Source organism: Falco biarmicus, chromosome 17 (genome assembly GCF_023638135.1).
Source record: "Falco biarmicus isolate bFalBia1 chromosome 17, bFalBia1.pri, whole genome shotgun sequence".
NCBI classification, from domain to species: Eukaryota; Metazoa; Chordata; class Aves; order Falconiformes; family Falconidae; genus Falco; species Falco biarmicus.
In genome coordinates, this window is record NC_079304.1 from 3,770,537 (window position 1) to 3,787,808 (window position 17,272).

General features: G+C 39.8%; 2 protein-coding genes across 3 annotated transcripts; both read left to right on the top strand.

The window, feature by feature from the left end:
• Positions 1 to 5,525, top strand: LOC130160289 (keratin, type I cytoskeletal 19). The gene is made up of 8 exons (XM_056362665.1): positions 1 to 587; positions 2,258 to 2,340; positions 2,685 to 2,841; positions 3,093 to 3,254; positions 3,407 to 3,532; positions 3,663 to 3,883; positions 4,689 to 4,717; positions 5,238 to 5,525. Exons 1-8 carry the CDS (start codon positions 138 to 140, stop codon positions 5,267 to 5,269), a joined length of 1,260 nt encoding a protein of 419 aa, XP_056218640.1. The 5' UTR covers positions 1 to 137; the 3' UTR covers positions 5,270 to 5,525.
• Positions 5,526 to 10,915: 5,390 nt separating this feature from the next.
• On the top strand, positions 10,916 to 16,547 carry LOC130160290 (keratin, type I cytoskeletal 15-like). Of its 2 annotated transcripts, XM_056362666.1 has the most exons (8): positions 10,916 to 11,699; positions 12,394 to 12,476; positions 13,438 to 13,594; positions 14,095 to 14,256; positions 14,402 to 14,527; positions 14,664 to 14,884; positions 15,726 to 15,751; positions 16,259 to 16,547. In XM_056362666.1, exons 1-8 carry the CDS (start codon positions 11,160 to 11,162, stop codon positions 16,336 to 16,338), a joined length of 1,395 nt encoding a protein of 464 aa, XP_056218641.1. In that variant the 5' UTR covers positions 10,916 to 11,159; the 3' UTR covers positions 16,339 to 16,547. The 2 variants fall into 2 exon arrangements, with proteins under 2 accessions (XP_056218641.1, XP_056218642.1); XM_056362667.1 differs by lacking the exon at positions 15,726 to 15,751 and having other exon boundaries at positions 14,664 to 14,923; positions 16,269 to 16,547.
• The last annotated feature ends 725 nt before the right edge of the window (positions 16,548 to 17,272 follow it).

Sequence of the window (17,272 nt, forward strand, 5' to 3'; positions counted from 1 at the left end):
GATAACACATTCTGGAGACAACTCCCATTGTCACAGGCATAAAAGAGGTGGGGTGGGGGAACAGAGCACACACTCCTGCCTCAGGATCACAGACTGTGCGTGCTGCAGCTTGGGTTAGGTCCTTGGTATTTCTTATCATGGCTACTTACAGCTTCAGGCAAGTTACCTCTTCAGTGGCAGGGGGACCTAGTGGCTCCTCCCTCCGTTTCGGTGGAGGTTACTATAGGGCTCCGAGCATCCACGGGGGATCTGGTGGCAGGGGTGTGTCAGTCTCTTCTGCTAGATTTGTCTCTTCTAGCCCAGGAAGTGGCCTGGGTGGTGGATATGGAAGTAGTTTTAGCAGCAGCTTTAGTGGTGGTTATGGTGGTGGTTTGGGTAGCGGTGATGGCCTCCTCTCAGGAAATGAAAAGGCAACTATGCAAAGCCTGAATGAACGCCTCGCATCTTACCTGGAGAAAGTGCGTGCACTGGAAGAGGCAAACTCTGATCTGGAAACTAAAATCCGAGACTGGTACCAAAAACAAGGACCAGGCCCAGCTCGGGACTACAGTTCTTATTACAAAACTATAGAAGACCTTCGAGACCAGGTACGTGTTCATACTTATTTAAAAACGTCTTATATATTTCCACTTAGGAAGGAAGCAGAAAAACCCAAAGAGAAAAACTTCACTAGGAAAACACCCAGAAAGCATTGCAGTTTATGGAACTGAGGATGAAAGGAATATGCAATGATTGGGTGGGGTAGATAAAGAAAGTTATCAGTATGGAATTTTCTATGTTTTTAAATGTTAGCTAAGAGAATGTACAAAACAGTCAGTCTGAGATGCCTCAGTACTTAATTCTCTGATAGCGTTTGCTTTCAATAAAGCATAGATACACACACACACATATACTGGTCATATACACATATATGACCAGTTAATATATGTATGACCATATATATACTGATAAATATAAAGAAAGCCAAACAATGACAGCAACCTGCCTGTTACCTGCCATATAGCTTGACAAACTTCAGAGGCACATACACACAGGTTTAACAGTAAAAATAAAAATTGGTTAAATACAGTTTTGCAAATGTGAAGATAGCAGCTCACGATTTCATCAACATACATTTATTTTTCTTTCACATTTCACTTACTTAAGCTTGGAATTGAAATAAGAGTGCTGAAACATTTGGCTTATGGAAAAAGGAAGTAGCATACATGAAGTAATCAATCCCATACATACATGCAGGATTTGCCCCAATAGCCCATGGGTGCCTGATAACAGATTACTTTGAGATGATACACACCCCGGAAAACATAGGCAGTAGCTGATTAAACTATGTAAACAAATGAAAGAAAACTTGAGGTTTAGTTTTCACAGTTCAGCTTAGAGTTCATGACCGCTCCCACGCAGCTTACTTTCTCCTTGCTTCAACCCGTTCACATTCTCTACTGATTTCAAAAACTGAGCTCAGGTAAAGGCAGAACTGGCAGTTAGATTTTATCATTTTATTATTCTTTTCCCTCCTGTCTTTTACTGCCTTTAGTTAGGGGAGAGAAAATGTTCCAGCTGGTTTTGTGGATGACCTTATGAGTTTTAAAAGTGGTAGGCAAAAAAGACATGCTTTCTAGGTAAGAATTAATAGGGCTTATTTCTAAATAAACAAAATTTCTTTTAGAGGCTTTCATGATGTATTAGAAGAATCAATAAACACTATCCTGGATATTCTAGGAAACAGAAATACGTTCAAGGACTACAAGTGCAATATGAACCCACATTGTTTATGAAACACAAACACATCATTTATTTTAAAACCATACAGACATTCTAATCACTTCCCACTGTTAAGAAAATGTCTAATGAGAACCAATCCTGCCAGGAGGGGTCTGCAGACTTGGCTTCCTCTGCATCTCTCCAGGAAACAGGTTTCCTGCCTCAGTCCTACAGCATCACCTAAACCCTGGCTCACCAAAGCCCTCTAAGACAACATAGTTTTGTCTCCCTGTGCAACTTCTAGCTAAGAGCCATTTCACGTCAGACATGACTAAGAGCACCTATCCATAACTGACAATCACGGCAAAGGTACTGTGATAAACCTGTGCTACTTTTCACTACAGATCATTGATACTTTCCTACTGAGACCAAATAAAATACACTTTTATTTTGTGTAGCTACAGATTAACTAGATTCTTAACTCTTCTATCTTCAGATCAAGAAAGAAGATAACATAGTTGTTGCAGCCTCAGTAACGAACTCTCATTGTTTGTAGATCCTTGATGCCACTATTGACAACTCAAAGATTGTCTTGCAGATTGACAATGCCAGGCTGGCTGCTGACGACTTCAAAACCAAGTGAGTAATTTCTGAAAGGAAAAAGATCTCTTGAGCAGGCAAAAATCTTTGTTGAGCCAAAGGGCAGCGGCTGTGAAATAAGAAAGGAATGCCTATAAAATCTCTGTATAAACACTAGTTTGATCCTGTCGTTGCAGTTCAGCCCTGTACGCAATTTGCTGAAAGCACCATCTGCACCACAGAATATTTTATATCATGTACAATATGTGGAGAAAAGTTTAATGCTGGACAACATTTGCTACATCATAAATCCTACAAACCCAGATACATTTATACTAAATAATGTGTTTCATGGTGGGCTGGCTTAATCAGCTAACCTGAATAGTTTGGTTTGCTTTTTTAAGGTTTGAAACAGAGCAGGCTCTTCGCATGAGCGTGGAGGCTGACATCAATGGCCTGCGCAGGGTCCTGGATGAGCTGACCCTGGCTAGAACAGACCTGGAGCTGCAGATTGAAAACTTAAAGGAGGAGCTGGCCTACCTGAAGAAAAACCATGAGGAGGTAATAAACCCCAAGAAACAGGTTGAAAAGTGAAATTAGAAAAACAGCATGTGGAAATGTGGAGCCCCTCAGGATTGCCCTGGGCTCTCCAACAGTGAAAAGATTTCTGTGTAGACTGGGAAACTAAAGACATCGCTGCAAGTATTTGAGGGGAGTCAGTCAGACCTTAGACCCTGAAGAAAGAACAGAAGGTTCCTAATGTTTTCAGTTTATGATTGTGCTCTCTTTTGTCTTCTGCCATGCCCACATAGGAAATGAGTGTCCTAGCAGGGCAAGTAACTGGCCAAGTCAATGTTGAACTGGACTCTGCTCCAGGTATTGACCTGTCCAAGATCCTGGCTGATATGAGAGACCAGTATGAACACATGGCTGAGAAGAACAGGAAGGATGCTGAGGCCTGGTTCCACAACAAGGTAGAAAAAACTCCATACTATACAATTACTAACCAAAGAAATCCATAAAAGTAACAAAATAACTATAAAAACACACAGAAAACTGCTGTGAAAGCCTTATAACCTCTGCTTAGAAGCCTCATATTTCTCATGTAATCTTTTCCCCGTTTGAGACTGAAGAGCTGAACCGGGAAGTAGCTGTCAATACTGAACAACTGCAGAGCAGCAAGTCCGAAGTCACTGACCTGAGACGCAGCCTCCAAGGGCTGGAAATAGAACTTCAGTCCCAGCTCAGCATGGTATGTTAAAATTTACACTGCATGACCCCCTCACACACACTGAAATGGGTACATGTTCCCCTATATACAAGGAGTTCTGCATGTGGCAGCAACCTTTTTGTGGTTTCCCGTCCAATCTCTCTGCCCTCAGAAAGCCGCGCTGGAAAGCACCTTGGCAGACACGGAGGGGCGTTACAGTGCCCAGCTGGTGCAGATCCAGGGCCTGATTGGCAGCATTGAGGCGCAGCTGGCTGAGCTCCGAGCTGATATGGAGCGGCAGAACAGCGAATACAAGATCCTCATGGATATCAAGACACGACTAGAACAAGAGATCGCTACGTACCGACAACTCCTGGAAGGCCAGGAGTCCCAGTAAGTAACTCTGCTCACTGCAGAAATCCTTTTTCCTTAGCCTCATAACATTTGGCTATGCCATGGTGCTCATTTGCCACGGCACCACAGTAAACACAACTCCAGATGCTCCTGGGGTTCTAAAATTCTTAACTAATTTTTCTGGACCATGGTGGAGCTAGAAAGGTTACACTTCCCATTTACATTAGGTGAATACCTCAAAGTTTCTAAACAAAAAGACAAACTGACAAGCAGTACCGCAGATTAAACGCAACTGACAATTAAAGTGTACCTAATCGTTAGCTGCTTCACATTCAGCAAACATAGTGAAAGTAGTAACGTTTTACAGAATATAAGGATTAACACCAAATTTCCATAAATTGCCTTTTACCAGTTAAATAGCTCTTGAGTCATAGGAATTAGTGTAGCAAAAAATATTCTGGGGAGAAGGCAGACACACTAGCTATTTTCAGACAGCCTTGAGTGGATCTCCCACATGAGAGCACAGCTATCTGTCATTTCACATAGAACCTCAAGGAGGAAAATATCGCATAGCCTGGAACACAAAAAATGAGGTAGGAGTTGAAAAGTTTTGATTTCCTGTGTTCCTTCTTTTCCATAATTGTCTTTTCCCACTGCAGTTGTTTAAAAATATATTACCTACAATTCCCTCTCCTGAGCTGAGAGGGAGAGCAAGGAGATGACCATCTCTTATCTGACTATATACAAAATGTACCTGATTGACTGATTTGCTTTCACACATCCTCATCTCATGCGGCATTTGATGTGTTACCTCCCTTTTCAACTGTTCTCTCTTTGTTTACAGGATGTTTGGCTCCCTTTCTGGAACTGCTGGTAAGAATTCTTTCCCTTTCAGGAACCCTTTAGAAGTTTTATTTTCTAAAAAGACATACACATACATGGTAGTTGTGTCCATTCCAGAGACTGGGCTGCTGCACTGATTTGTGTCACAGAAAAAAAATCTAGTAGGTAACAAATGACGACTCTGGCTAGAATTTAACACAATTCAGTCATTACAAGATGCTAGACATCAGAAAAAAATCGCAGAGTATGCTACAATAAAGGCTAAGTAAAGCACAAAATGCTTAATCATTCCCCCAGATGAAAGGACACAAGACATTTAAGCTTGGCCAGCTCACTGGAATTGTATGAACATGCAAGTAAAACTTGCCTAGAGCTTTTAAAGGTCAGCTGCATTGTAAAAGTGATGTATGATTCAAATCAATGCTAGGAAGGAAACTTCTGAGAAGGGAATGAGCAACGAGACATAAACTAAGCCCAGCACCCATTGCAGAGTGGTCTCATGTGTGTTATGCTAAAGTAATTGCTGTTCTTTCTCTCCACATTATTGTAGACAAAAGAGACAAGCTGGCAGATGGAAAATAGTACTGAAAGTTCTCCAAATGTCATCTTCAAAATGAGAAAAAACAGACAACACAGGAATTGAAACAGAGAGGAGTCATTCTAAACTGCTGGAAATTACTATCTTAAAGCACAGAAAAATCTTGGTCACGCAAAGTTTAGGTAGATTCATCCATTTAGATGATTAATTTGCGAATTGGGTTAGCTTTGCAATTATTTCTAATTCTTTCACAGACTGATTTGCTGTATCTACTCTAATAAAGATCTTCTTGCAATCTAACCTCTTTTGAGTTATTGTGATATTGTTACCGAAGTTTGGCTTTAACCAGGCAGGAAAAAGCTAGCCAGCCTCCCTGACAGGTTAATGCTTAGCGTCTGTGCACGGCTTGAGCTCCATCTCTGATTTCTTCTAGCTCTTCTTGCTGGCATGAGCTCTGAATATGGAGGCAACAGCATCCTCAGCCTCTCAGAGTGGGGAATACAAGTGACTTATGTTTCTTACTACAACAGCTGTGCACTCTGAAGAGCAACAGCAGTGAGATGTTAAGGGATTTTGGTAAGCAAGAGCTGGAAGACATTTTGTTAGGGTAAAATATAAAGCTGTTAAAATGGCTTGAAGATAACTCCTACAGAAACAAATAAGAGTGAGAAAAAGCTGTGAGATCTCTTCATTTACTTTCCCAGTTCATACAGAGGTAACAAACCTTTAGCACCAATTTTAGCTACCTTCAGTCTCATGCTATTGAAAGGATACTATACTAGCTGAAATTCCAAATGTAATCACTTTTAGTTCAGGCCCACAGAAATCAGTAATTTCATTTCCAACCATTCCTCTGCCAGCTTACAGCCAAGGAAACTTTTCAGGGTTTGTGCTAAAAGAAAACCACGGCCTTAGCCTACCACATTCCCACCTCCCACTGTTACAAAAGGCACATAGCATATCAACTAAGGGTGATAGTGAAACAAAAGTACACCCAGACTAAAAGTACCACAATTCTGCACTCTCCCAGAGTGGATCATCTTGCAGCCTGTGTTTCAGGGAGATATCATCAAATCCTTCAGCACTTCTCTCCTTGGACTGGAGAGGGAATAATTATTTCATCCTTTTTCATAACTTTTCATAACAGATTAATGGAGCGTTTGCATAGCAAGGAGCATCCCAAAGCTATGGACCTCCTCTACAAAGGTTGGGCAATCCCCTTCAATAAAGAAGTGCTGGTGCTTGGTTGTGGTTCAGCAGTGACTCAGGGGACCTGTCAACATCAGTTGTCAAGTACTGACACAGAAAATCCCAGCTTAGCCCAGGGAAATTTAGCATGATAGAATCAGGCAGTGGCTTCACTGTCACAGGGAAAAACTGTGACAGGGAAGAAAAACAGCCACAAAAAGTAAGAATCAGCAAAGAGATACAGAGGGGAGGACAAGACGGGAAGAACAGGGGGACTAAGGGGCTACGGTGGAAACAAGCATGGAATCAAAAGGGAGCAGTGGCATGAAAAGCACTGGCATATGAGATGCAAGCGGTTCTTCAGAAGCTCACCCACATCTGCTTTTGGAAGAACAAGGGGAAGAAAGCTCTTGTGCATTAAATGCTTCAGTAGAGCTCTCCTGAGAGCTGACACACTTTCTAATTTCCAAATTTATTGCCTACAATAGTTAGACCTGGAATCCCTCTCAGATAAAAGAACATATAGCTCCAGGTCTGTTTTTTAATCTTAACAAAACCCATTCCCTGACAGGAATTTCTTGTGATGAAACCAGTCACAAGTCTCAGAGTATGAGATTACTGGTGTGGGTTTCTTGTGTTGTATACCTGCAAATGTGAATGTCTGACAAGAAATTCTCAGGCTCCAAGAATGCAAACTATGTTATAAGGACACTTTGCAAATGTATGTTTTGACAAAAACAAGGTTTATTTTCAAAGACTGAATTAAATGCATATTTAGAAAAAAAAGATGTTTACAAGGTTAACAGTTTAGAAGTGTTTAAGAGTTAAAAGTGACAAGAATTGAATGAATTCATAAACCCTGCTAAAGAAAATGGGGGCTTCAGAGACTTAAAAGGATCTTGAAAAAGCTTGAATTCTTTTTTTTTATAGCCTAATTTTAATATCAGTTCATAATTTTATTGGTTTTGTCCCGTATTTGTAGGGTAATGAAGGAATTGTGGTGAAATGTTTAATATAAAATCACTCAGAGACTATAATTTTAGAGTTTGGTTCAGAAAAGATGTGTGTCATGTCTGAGTGGTGGTTTTATCAGAAAAGACTGAGACGATAAACAAGCTGCTTCTTGAATGGAACTCTGTCCTCCTGAAAGGAGAGGCTGAAGTGTGTCAACTTTGTTATATCCTGTAACAGAAGTAATAACAGGGCTTGCACAGCATAGACATGTTAGGGAATGTCCTCCAGGAAAGGTCTGTGGAAGCGTGACAAACCAAGGAGCTTCTGCACCACAGTACAACGCAGAGTACTGTGCAGAGCATAGAACTGTGTCAAGACACTGGATAAGAAATCTTAGAGTGAAGATAGTGAGAACAGAATAAAGGCATAAGCCTGAAATACTTTTTTTTTTTTTTTTTTTTTTTTTTTTACTTCAGTAGGTTATTGGCTTCAATTTCCTTGTATAGACTATAAGGAGAAAAATTTGTAAACTGAAGTTTACGTTCCAGTTGCAGAAAAGAACTAAATAAAGAATGAACAGAGAAACACAGATCTCTACCAGTACAGAGGTAGCACCAATTTGAGATGTTCCTTTAAAGTCCTAAGAGGTTATGAATCTGGAACCTCATGAATTTAGAGAAATGTAACTGACATTTTTTGAAATGGTAGATAGAACATAGTAAAAATGCAGAAATAGTAATTTAAAAGAGAAATATGACTGTATTTTGGAATTCTACCTAGATCTAGAGCTGAGTTAAAGCCAGGTATTTTCACATACTTGATCAAATTCAGATATGAAATTAGATTCATCAAAACGCTTTTGATTTCTAAACTCTTACTTATGCAAATACCAAACTGTACCTAATTTTTCACCAAAGCAAGCTTTGCCTTACATAGACTATCATAAAATTCTATAATGCATGTATGTTTTGATACAGAAGTCTTCAAAACGGAGGCAGTAATAAAACAACAAATTCTATATAAATAAATGCCATGAGGGAGTGAATTCTGAATACGCACACGCATTTGCCAGCAGTCTGCTCTCAGTGTAGGGGTACAGACACATTTACTACTTCTCTTTCACCAGAAGAGCCAATGTTCATAAGTAAGCTCTCAAAAGGGAAGTTTTTTTCTCTTCAGGAGAATACCTGTGAAGCACAGCAACTGAAGCTGCAAATAAATGATCACCTCCGAACTTCACAGTGCTTCATTGACACACCTTTCCTTGGGTTGCCCTTTGGTTGGAAAATACTACTGACAATTTCTAGTAAAATAGTGGGAACTATTTAGGAAGTAGTTGTTTAATATGAAAGAACAAATAGCAAAGATGATGAAGGCAGGGATAAGCCTCAGGTCTGCAAGTGCTGCACTCTGCATCTACAGGCTTTTGGTCATGGGGGACACACCCTAAGGATCTGAGTTCTACGGTTTACAGAAAATTGAAAAAGCCACAGAATCCCCACCACTGTGGTTTACTGAATTGTTACAAGACATAATCTGTATTGCCTGCTTGATTTATTTTTATTTTTCCCAATGGTAAATATTCTACATGAAAGAAAAAGCTTTATATCTGCTACCTGGTTTTGTAAGTGTTCATCTGATAATGATCTAGAACAACCCACAGGGCACTTTAAAAAGCAGCAAAGTGTATTTCACCATCAAGGTTCCAAAGAAGTTATAAGGACTGAAAGAAGACTGAATGAAAAATCCCCAAAGTTTCCTGTTAAAGTTTACAGTGTTTTCTAGAAGTGATTTTGCTAGATTTTTTTTTTAATGGAATTTGATCTTGCTTATTGTGGGATCGCTCAGAGTTCAACAGACCCTAGCAGCGTGCACAGCACAAGATATTTACATAATAGGGGTCTTAAAGAAACTTTTTTATCTTTAGGAGAGTTTGTCTTAACTTGTTTCCTGAGATACTAACTCTTGGAGACACACAGATTTGGCAAGGTACACAGAACCATTAATCTGCCCGACAGCGAAACTGAACTGCTGTGGCAAAGGTCCAGGTTCAGTTTGAAACATGTTTCCACAACTGTGAAACACCCTGTCTTTTCTAATCAGCGGAGGAATGAGGGGACGTTCTCAGCACCAGGCTGCTAAGCTGGGTATCACAGCTAGGTTTCTGGTGTTTCTTTCCTCCCAAGCACACATCTTCTACTAAAAAGGCTGCACATTTCCCTGAGGCTACATTGAAGTCTCAACTGTAAATTTCACAAAACGCCTCAGTTTATTCCAACAACTGGTTTGAGCCTCAGTTCATCTGACATCGCCCATCCTGCATTCTAAGCTCATTTTCTGTTGATATGTACTGTCAAAAACTGTGCTAAAACCAACACCCTCCTTATTATGTTGTTAGCAAACATATAATTTTTTCTTTTATTTCAAAGTTTTATTTTAAAATAATTTTGGTGGTTCCAAACTAAAGACCAGAGAAAGTTCCTCCTGTCTTCACTCTGTCTCTGCTTTTCTCCTTCCTCTCAAGCCCCCGTTTCCTTAAACCATTATGTGCCTCAGTACCAATTTATTATCTTACCATACCCCTAGTTCTTCAGCTGTGACTTGTGGCTTTCTTCTGAGGAGTGTCACTTGTTGTGCAAAGAGAATGGGGCTCTTTTTTTAAACTCCACACTATTGCCACACTCTCCACATGCATTATCCCCAGTGACACACCCCAGCAGGGCAAACAAGCAGTTAATACTTTCTTTAAAATCTCCCAAATCTGTTTTCCCATAACTATGCAGTATTGAACAGAGCTGTATTACTGAATTACTGCATTTTGAATTTCATCAGCAAATTATTAGATCTGAAACATACAGGTGTTTCAGACTCCCACTTCATATGAAGGATTAAGATGACTCTTCTAAGTGCTTCTGAAATCTTATTTTCAAGAATTACTTCATTTCATAATGCATATTGGTATTAAACCCATTTATTGCTATCTGAACAGTTTCATCTTAAACCCAATTCGTTTACGTTTTCCAAAAGTAACAGGAACTTAATCCTCCCACTTTTCTTCTTTTAATCAAATTATTTCGATCACTTATTACCCTTCTTGACTATTTCACAAGCATTAGTAAATTAACTATGCCCACTCTTCCTTGTACATTGATGGATGCTAATTGTTTCTCACACAATGCTACTATTATACACTTTTTTGCACTAAAAATTCAGACTCCAAAATCTAAACATTTGTTCCAAGCAAAGAACAGGAATCAGAACCTATCAAATTCAATTCCAGATTTTTAATGGGAAAAAATAAAGACAGAAAAGAAGAAGTAATGGTGAGATGAACTAGTGATTGCACATCTTTAAAGGAAAGGAGAACTTTAAACTTCATTTTTAGAAAAAGCTGATTTTCTCAAAATAGCCATGGTGGTTGCTGTAAATGGGTAAGTGGGTGTGGTTGAACTAATTTTTTCATTCTTAAATGTCAGAGAAGTAAACTCCAAGTTTCAGAACTATAGCCTGAAGAAAAAACACTCATCTGAATCATCCCTTTTGTTTAATTAAAAAAGAAAACCCAAGCCCTAGCCCCTGAGATGTACAGCCAGCACTGTTTGTGAGGAATGTCATCATAATTGGCCTCACCTCTAGGGAGGAGAAATTTTGGAGGGAGGGCTGCAGGCTGAGTTTGCCTCCCAACACCCTATCTTGAGGGTATAAAAGAAGCACGGGGGCAGTGAAGGCACATACTTTCCTCTTCTGCACCAAGCTGAATAACTGACCTTAGTGTCTTCTTGTGCTGCAGCTATGGCTACTTCCTTCATCCAGAGCTCTTCTTCTACCTATGGTGGTGGCTTTGGGGGTGGTGGAAGCAGGAGCTCTCGCCTTTCTTCAGTCCGAGCAGGAGGAACCTGCCGAGCTCCAAGCATACATGGAGGATCTGGTGGCAGGGGTGTCTCCATCTCCTCAGCTAGGTATGTCTCCTCTGTAGGAGGTGGATATGGTGGTGGCTTGTGTGCTGGTTTTGGTAGTGGTTATGGAGGAAGCTACAGTGGCTTCGGTGGTGGTGCAGCCTGTGGCTTTGGTGGAGGGGCTGGCTTTGGTGGAGGTTTTGACATTGGTGGTGGCTTTGGTGGTGGCGATGGCCTTCTCTCTGGAAATGAAAAGATAACTATGCAGAATCTGAATGACCGTCTGGCCTCGTACCTGGACAAGGTACGAGCACTGGAAGAGGCAAATTCAGATTTAGAAGTTAAAATACGAGACTGGTACCAGAAGCAAGCTCCCACCAGCCCAGCCCGGGACTACAGCAATTATTACAAGATAATTGAAGATCTCCGAGACAAGGTATGACATTAGTATGTAAAGGAGTTATAAGAATGCATTAGAATTGTGGAACTGCATATTCCACTTCTTTAAAATAACCTAAAATAATTACAAAATAAATATTGGATTCCCAAACCCCCAATGTATTGCAGTTATGAGCATTCTAGTGGAAAAGAGACATTTTTTTCTCAATTTAAAAACCAAATATGTTATCCTGAAAATGTGACGTAGGTTGAAATTAAAGCACTTGCTGTAAAAGTTAGCAAAACATGGCAAAATGTGTTTAACATTACCAATGTATTTATTCAGTAATGAAATAGTAAAGAATGTGACAGGTAGGCCTCAAAAGTTGAAAAAATAATCCTCGTAGCTACAGATAAGATCAGCTGTTGTACAAATGTACTTTCTAATTGCGTTTCTAATTTGTGTTACACAAGGTAGCTTAGCTCTCTGATTCATATGGAAAAGAGCTTAGCATTTTTAGGTTTTCCCTATGAAAGCTGTAAGACTTACAGTGTGACCACAGAGTAACATAATAAATTGAAATGGCTACTGCAATCCAAAAAGCATGTCTGACCAGTGACATCACAAGAGAGGTCCATATTTATTAGTTCTTTGATGGCCTACAGCCTCAATAACTACCTACTATGTACTCAGGACTGTGATATTTCATGAGTGTTCACAGGAACCTTTTTCTGTGTTTCTCAATTGCCAGATCCTTGCAGCTACTATTGACAATTCCAGAGTCATTTTGGAGATTGACAATGCCAGGCTGGCTGCAGATGACTTCAGACTGAAGTAAGTTTACCTGAAGCACATTTTCTTTCTCTGTCTTTGTCTCTCCCTCTCAAAACAGTTTTCTGAAGTTTAGTATTACTTTTTATCTAGAAAATAAAAAGTTCTTCAGTCACTGAAGGACACATTTCAAAAGGATGGATAGGTATTTTTCCTTGATAACTTCTGCTGAAAAAAACCCTGGCAAACAGAATCAATGTGATGAAGGATCAAATTGGAATATAAACCTGGTAGGACACAGTATCCAGACTACTGACCTGTTTACATAATAAATTATAGTTTGTGTCTTTTTTTTTTTTTTTTTGTGTGATGCTCTTAACTATTTTTACTAGCCTAAAACACAGAGGGAAAACCCAACAGGAATAGACTAAGATTTTCATTTAAAAGGAACAGATTGGTGTGAAGAGATCACTGTTCGGTTGCAGAACTTCTCTCTCAGAGTCTGAAATTTAGAAAAAAAAAGACAAAGAGTACTTTGGGGCTTGTCCAGCTCACAGACTCAGCAGTACATCAGACACTGCTGAAAGGATAAAGATACTTGCGCAACTGATCTATCTTGCAGTGATGCACCTGCAGGTTTATATTATCTCCTCTAGTGCCCTAGGCAGAACTGGGCAATCTGTGCCTTCCTTCACACCAAATTTGAGAGGACACTGCAAATGGACTGTCCTGTGTGACAGCTGCTCTATTGATGCTGATAACCATGATTAGGTTCTGCAAAGTGAAATTCATGTACCTCTCAAGAATAAAATCAGATGCCAATGCGTGTACTTTCAGATGTCACAGTTGGATGTTGGAAAAAAACATTTTTACTCCCTCTCCCTTTACACTTCCTTTCAATATATATTTTTTCATTTATAACCCACTGTTCCTCCTATATTCAATATAAAATTTCAGACTTGTATAGCTTTATTGAATACAAACTCGTACATATTCCAGTGCTTGTTTCTTTTTTGAACTGCAGATATGAGAATGAGTTGTTCCTGCGCCAAAGCGTAGAGTCCGACATCAACGGCCTGCGCAGAGTCCTGGATGAGCTGACTCTGTCCAGAGCTGACCTGGAGATGCAGATTGAAACACTGAAGGAGGAGCTGGCCTACCTCAAGAAGAACCATGAGGAGGTGAGAGTCCTTAACAGTGCAGAGAGAAAATTACTTCCCTTTGGAATTTATGTCTCTCAGGTGGGGAGGCAGAAATGCAAACACACACAAAAAAAACCTAACCCAGAATGACAACATTACAGCTTAATAAGAAGAGAACTGTAATATTAGAAGAATCCAAAGGGTGTCCTGGGAAGTATTTCTCCAATTCCAAACTGTTCAGACCTATTAGTTTCAGTTTGACATCCGTAAGCACAACAGGTCACTGAGGTAGTTAAGCTGAGTAAAAGAAACATATACATAAGTTACATGTAAATATGTGTGCTGTGTGTAAGTATACAGAGAGTAGAAAAGCATGTGCAATGAAAGATAAAATTTGACAAATGTTTTTATGTGTGTTCCACCTATAATACTTGGTAATAAAAGTCTTGCATACCACTGCATGGATTGCTGATGGCCGGAAATATATCAAGAGGAGAAAGCCTAATCTTTTTTGTGTCCTCTGCACCCTACCCATGCAGGAAATGAAAGAGTATTCCAATCAGCTAAGTGGAACAGTCAATGTGGAAATGGATGCAGCTCCCGGCATTGACCTAACCAGAATTCTTTCTGAGATGAGGGAACAGTATGAAGCTCTGGCTGAGAAGAACCGTAAGGATGCTGAGGCCTGGTTCTTCACTCAGGTATAGTTAGACCAATAAACAGCAAACTGATGCATTGCCTCATTACTACTGCCCCAGCAGATGGGAAGGGCCCTCCCTTTCTCCAAATAATTGAATTTTTTTTATATAATATGTATGTGATTTTACAGGTGCTTTTTTCTTTCAGACTGATGAGCTGAACCGTGAAGTAGCCACCCATACACAACAGATACAGACCAGCAAATCGGAGATCACAGAACTGAGACGCACCGTCCAGGGCCTGGAGATTGAGCTCCAGTCACAGCTCAGCATGGTATGGAGCTGTCCCAAGCACATCACAAGTCACTACTGTTACACTCTCCCCTTCCTCTCTCTCTGTCTTGCCTCTCCTTAGACACTCTGTGGGACAAATCTGCATGCTAACCTATTCTGACGTTACTCTGCTTTAGAAAGCTGGACTGGAAGCCAACTTGCGTGACACAGAAGGGCGATACTGCGCACAACTGGCACAGATTCAAGCCCTCATCACCAGCGTTGAGGAGCAATTGAGTGAACTTCGATGCGACATGGAGCGTCAGAACCAGGAGTACAGAATGCTCATGGACATCAAAAGCCGCCTGGAGCAGGAAATTGCCACATACCGCCAGTTGCTGGAGGGCCAGGACTCTCAGTACGTGACTATATATAAATTCTATGATGATTGGATAATGTTAATAACATGACACATTGTGAAGCAGTAGTTTCTAGTTGCTGAACTGTCTCCAGATAACTAAAATACATTCACTGCATATGTAGCCTTTTCAGTAATGGCAAAACAGATGCTTGGCAAAATATCAAGCATTACTATAACTCAGGCGAAATCTCCAGATCAATTGTGCTGATGATTTGAAAACAAATGCAACATTTTGACTATGACAAATTATAGAAAGCACCAGGCACCATATGTATGCATGTCTTATATAGTCCTCTTGTTGCACTGGAATAATAGCCTTCAGCATGAAATAACCTATAAAAACCTGTTCTTGTTACGTCTTTAGCTCTTGGTTTTCCACACTTGTGCACAGAGGTGAAAATATCATCATCATCATACACCAGTACTCCCAAACAGAAAAGAATTTGGTACAGATCATAGCTTATTTTAGTAAAAATCTACATTTCTGTGCCCATTTCTCATATCTGATCCACACATGGAATTACTTCTGATATCTGACGAGGAATCAGATCCTTACATTGTTTCTAGATCATGGTATTTTGAGAAGTATATAGGGACATATCAGGACCAAGAACTGGTCTGGCTGCTGTTCTGTTTCCTATCTAGTACATAGGAGTGGCCTTCAAAGCAGAAAGCACCTTAACAATAACACCAGTAACAACACACCTGAGAACCAACCCATTGAAAAAAGCAGTGTGAAACCATGGCTATTCACATGTAGTGGTTCCTAAACAGATCAATGGTTTCAGTGGACAGGGTCAGTAATGGCTGTTAATCAAATATTTCTTCTTTTCTACAGGATGTCAGGAGTGAATCCTAAGGATGGTAAGAAAAATTTTGAAGTTTTTTTTAGGGGCTGAAATGAATTGACAAAAGTGGATTAAATAAACCTGTATTTTTGCTTAGGATTTCTTCTTTCTAACAGAAACTACATTCTCTCTGTAATGACTACGTTATCATTTAGAGACAAAAGTATAATACTTTATCCTATATTATGTGCACTTTTGAAACCAGCAGCTTTCCAAAATAATTGCATGAACTCCTCATGGGATTCTAAAATATCAAAATCTCCCAAAGATTCCTAAGTTCCTATTGAGCTGATTCACACAAAATACAAGATATTTTCAAATCTGACATGTGATGTGCACTCCTAAGGTTTACTGGATGAGGACCAGTAGGGAGAGAAGGTAAGGTGTAAAGGCAGTTCTCCCTTTGGTAGGTGAAAAAGATCTTGTGAGGACACAAACAAAAATAACCCCATCACACAGCTCTTCAGGGTATAAGCTGCTAGTTGAATTTCCTTGCTGAGTTGTTTTTTTTCTCCTACATCAGCATTTCTGAGCAGTGGAAGACTTCGCACAAGCGTGGAAGATGATGGAAAACCTGTTTCTACTCGTGAAAGGAGATTCTAATAAAGAAATACTGAATCCTCTCTTGCATACAACACCATAGAAGACCAGTGCAGCCTACAAACTGGCTAATGCCAAGAGAAATATCCTTTCACTTTCGCCAAATCAGAAGAATGTAATCCAAGAATGTGCAACAGCTTGATGTCCTTCCTTAAATTTGCTCTCCCTTTTTGCATAATCATTTGGCTCTCTAAGTCCAAGATTACATGCTTGCTTTCTATCAGTAGCTATATAGTTTCCTTACAAACGAACCTACATAATAAAGTTTCTATTCTGCTTGTGCAAATACATCCAGTCTAATGGTTTCTTTTTGAAGTGAGTATGGCATCGCCATACACGTGATGATACAGCCTCCCTAACACGGTGTTCCCTGTAACCCAAACCAAGAGAAGTTCAGTGGATAACAACAATAACAATAATAACTTTAATAATAATAATAAAGATGATGACAAACGGACAGATATAAAGTGCCATTAAATTCTCCCAGGAATCTGCTAATATCAGTAAAAATCCAAGATCATAACGGAAAAAAATCCCTAAGCTCTCTTTTCTGAATTCAGAGCACAAAACATGACTACAGTCAATGCATGAATAAAACGCACCTCTGGAAAAAATTAATATTTTCCCATATATATATATATATATATATATAGTGTGTGTGTGTGTGTTCCTGTACTTCTTAAGCAAAAAGGCAAATTCCCTCAGCTCTTGAGGAAGCACTAGGCAAGGTCCAGGCAAAACGAGTTCCTCAGGCCGTTTGCTGTGACTACTTTGGTTTTCATACACGAGGAAGAAACCCACCTGCCTGTGTCTTCACTGTAGCTGTTGTATTAGTGACGCTGCCATTTCTTAGCAGGAAGTTAGCCTGCAAGTCTACACCAGTGCAATTGAAATGAGATGATTACAAAGATTTAAGAGGCTAGTAAATCCCAACTTC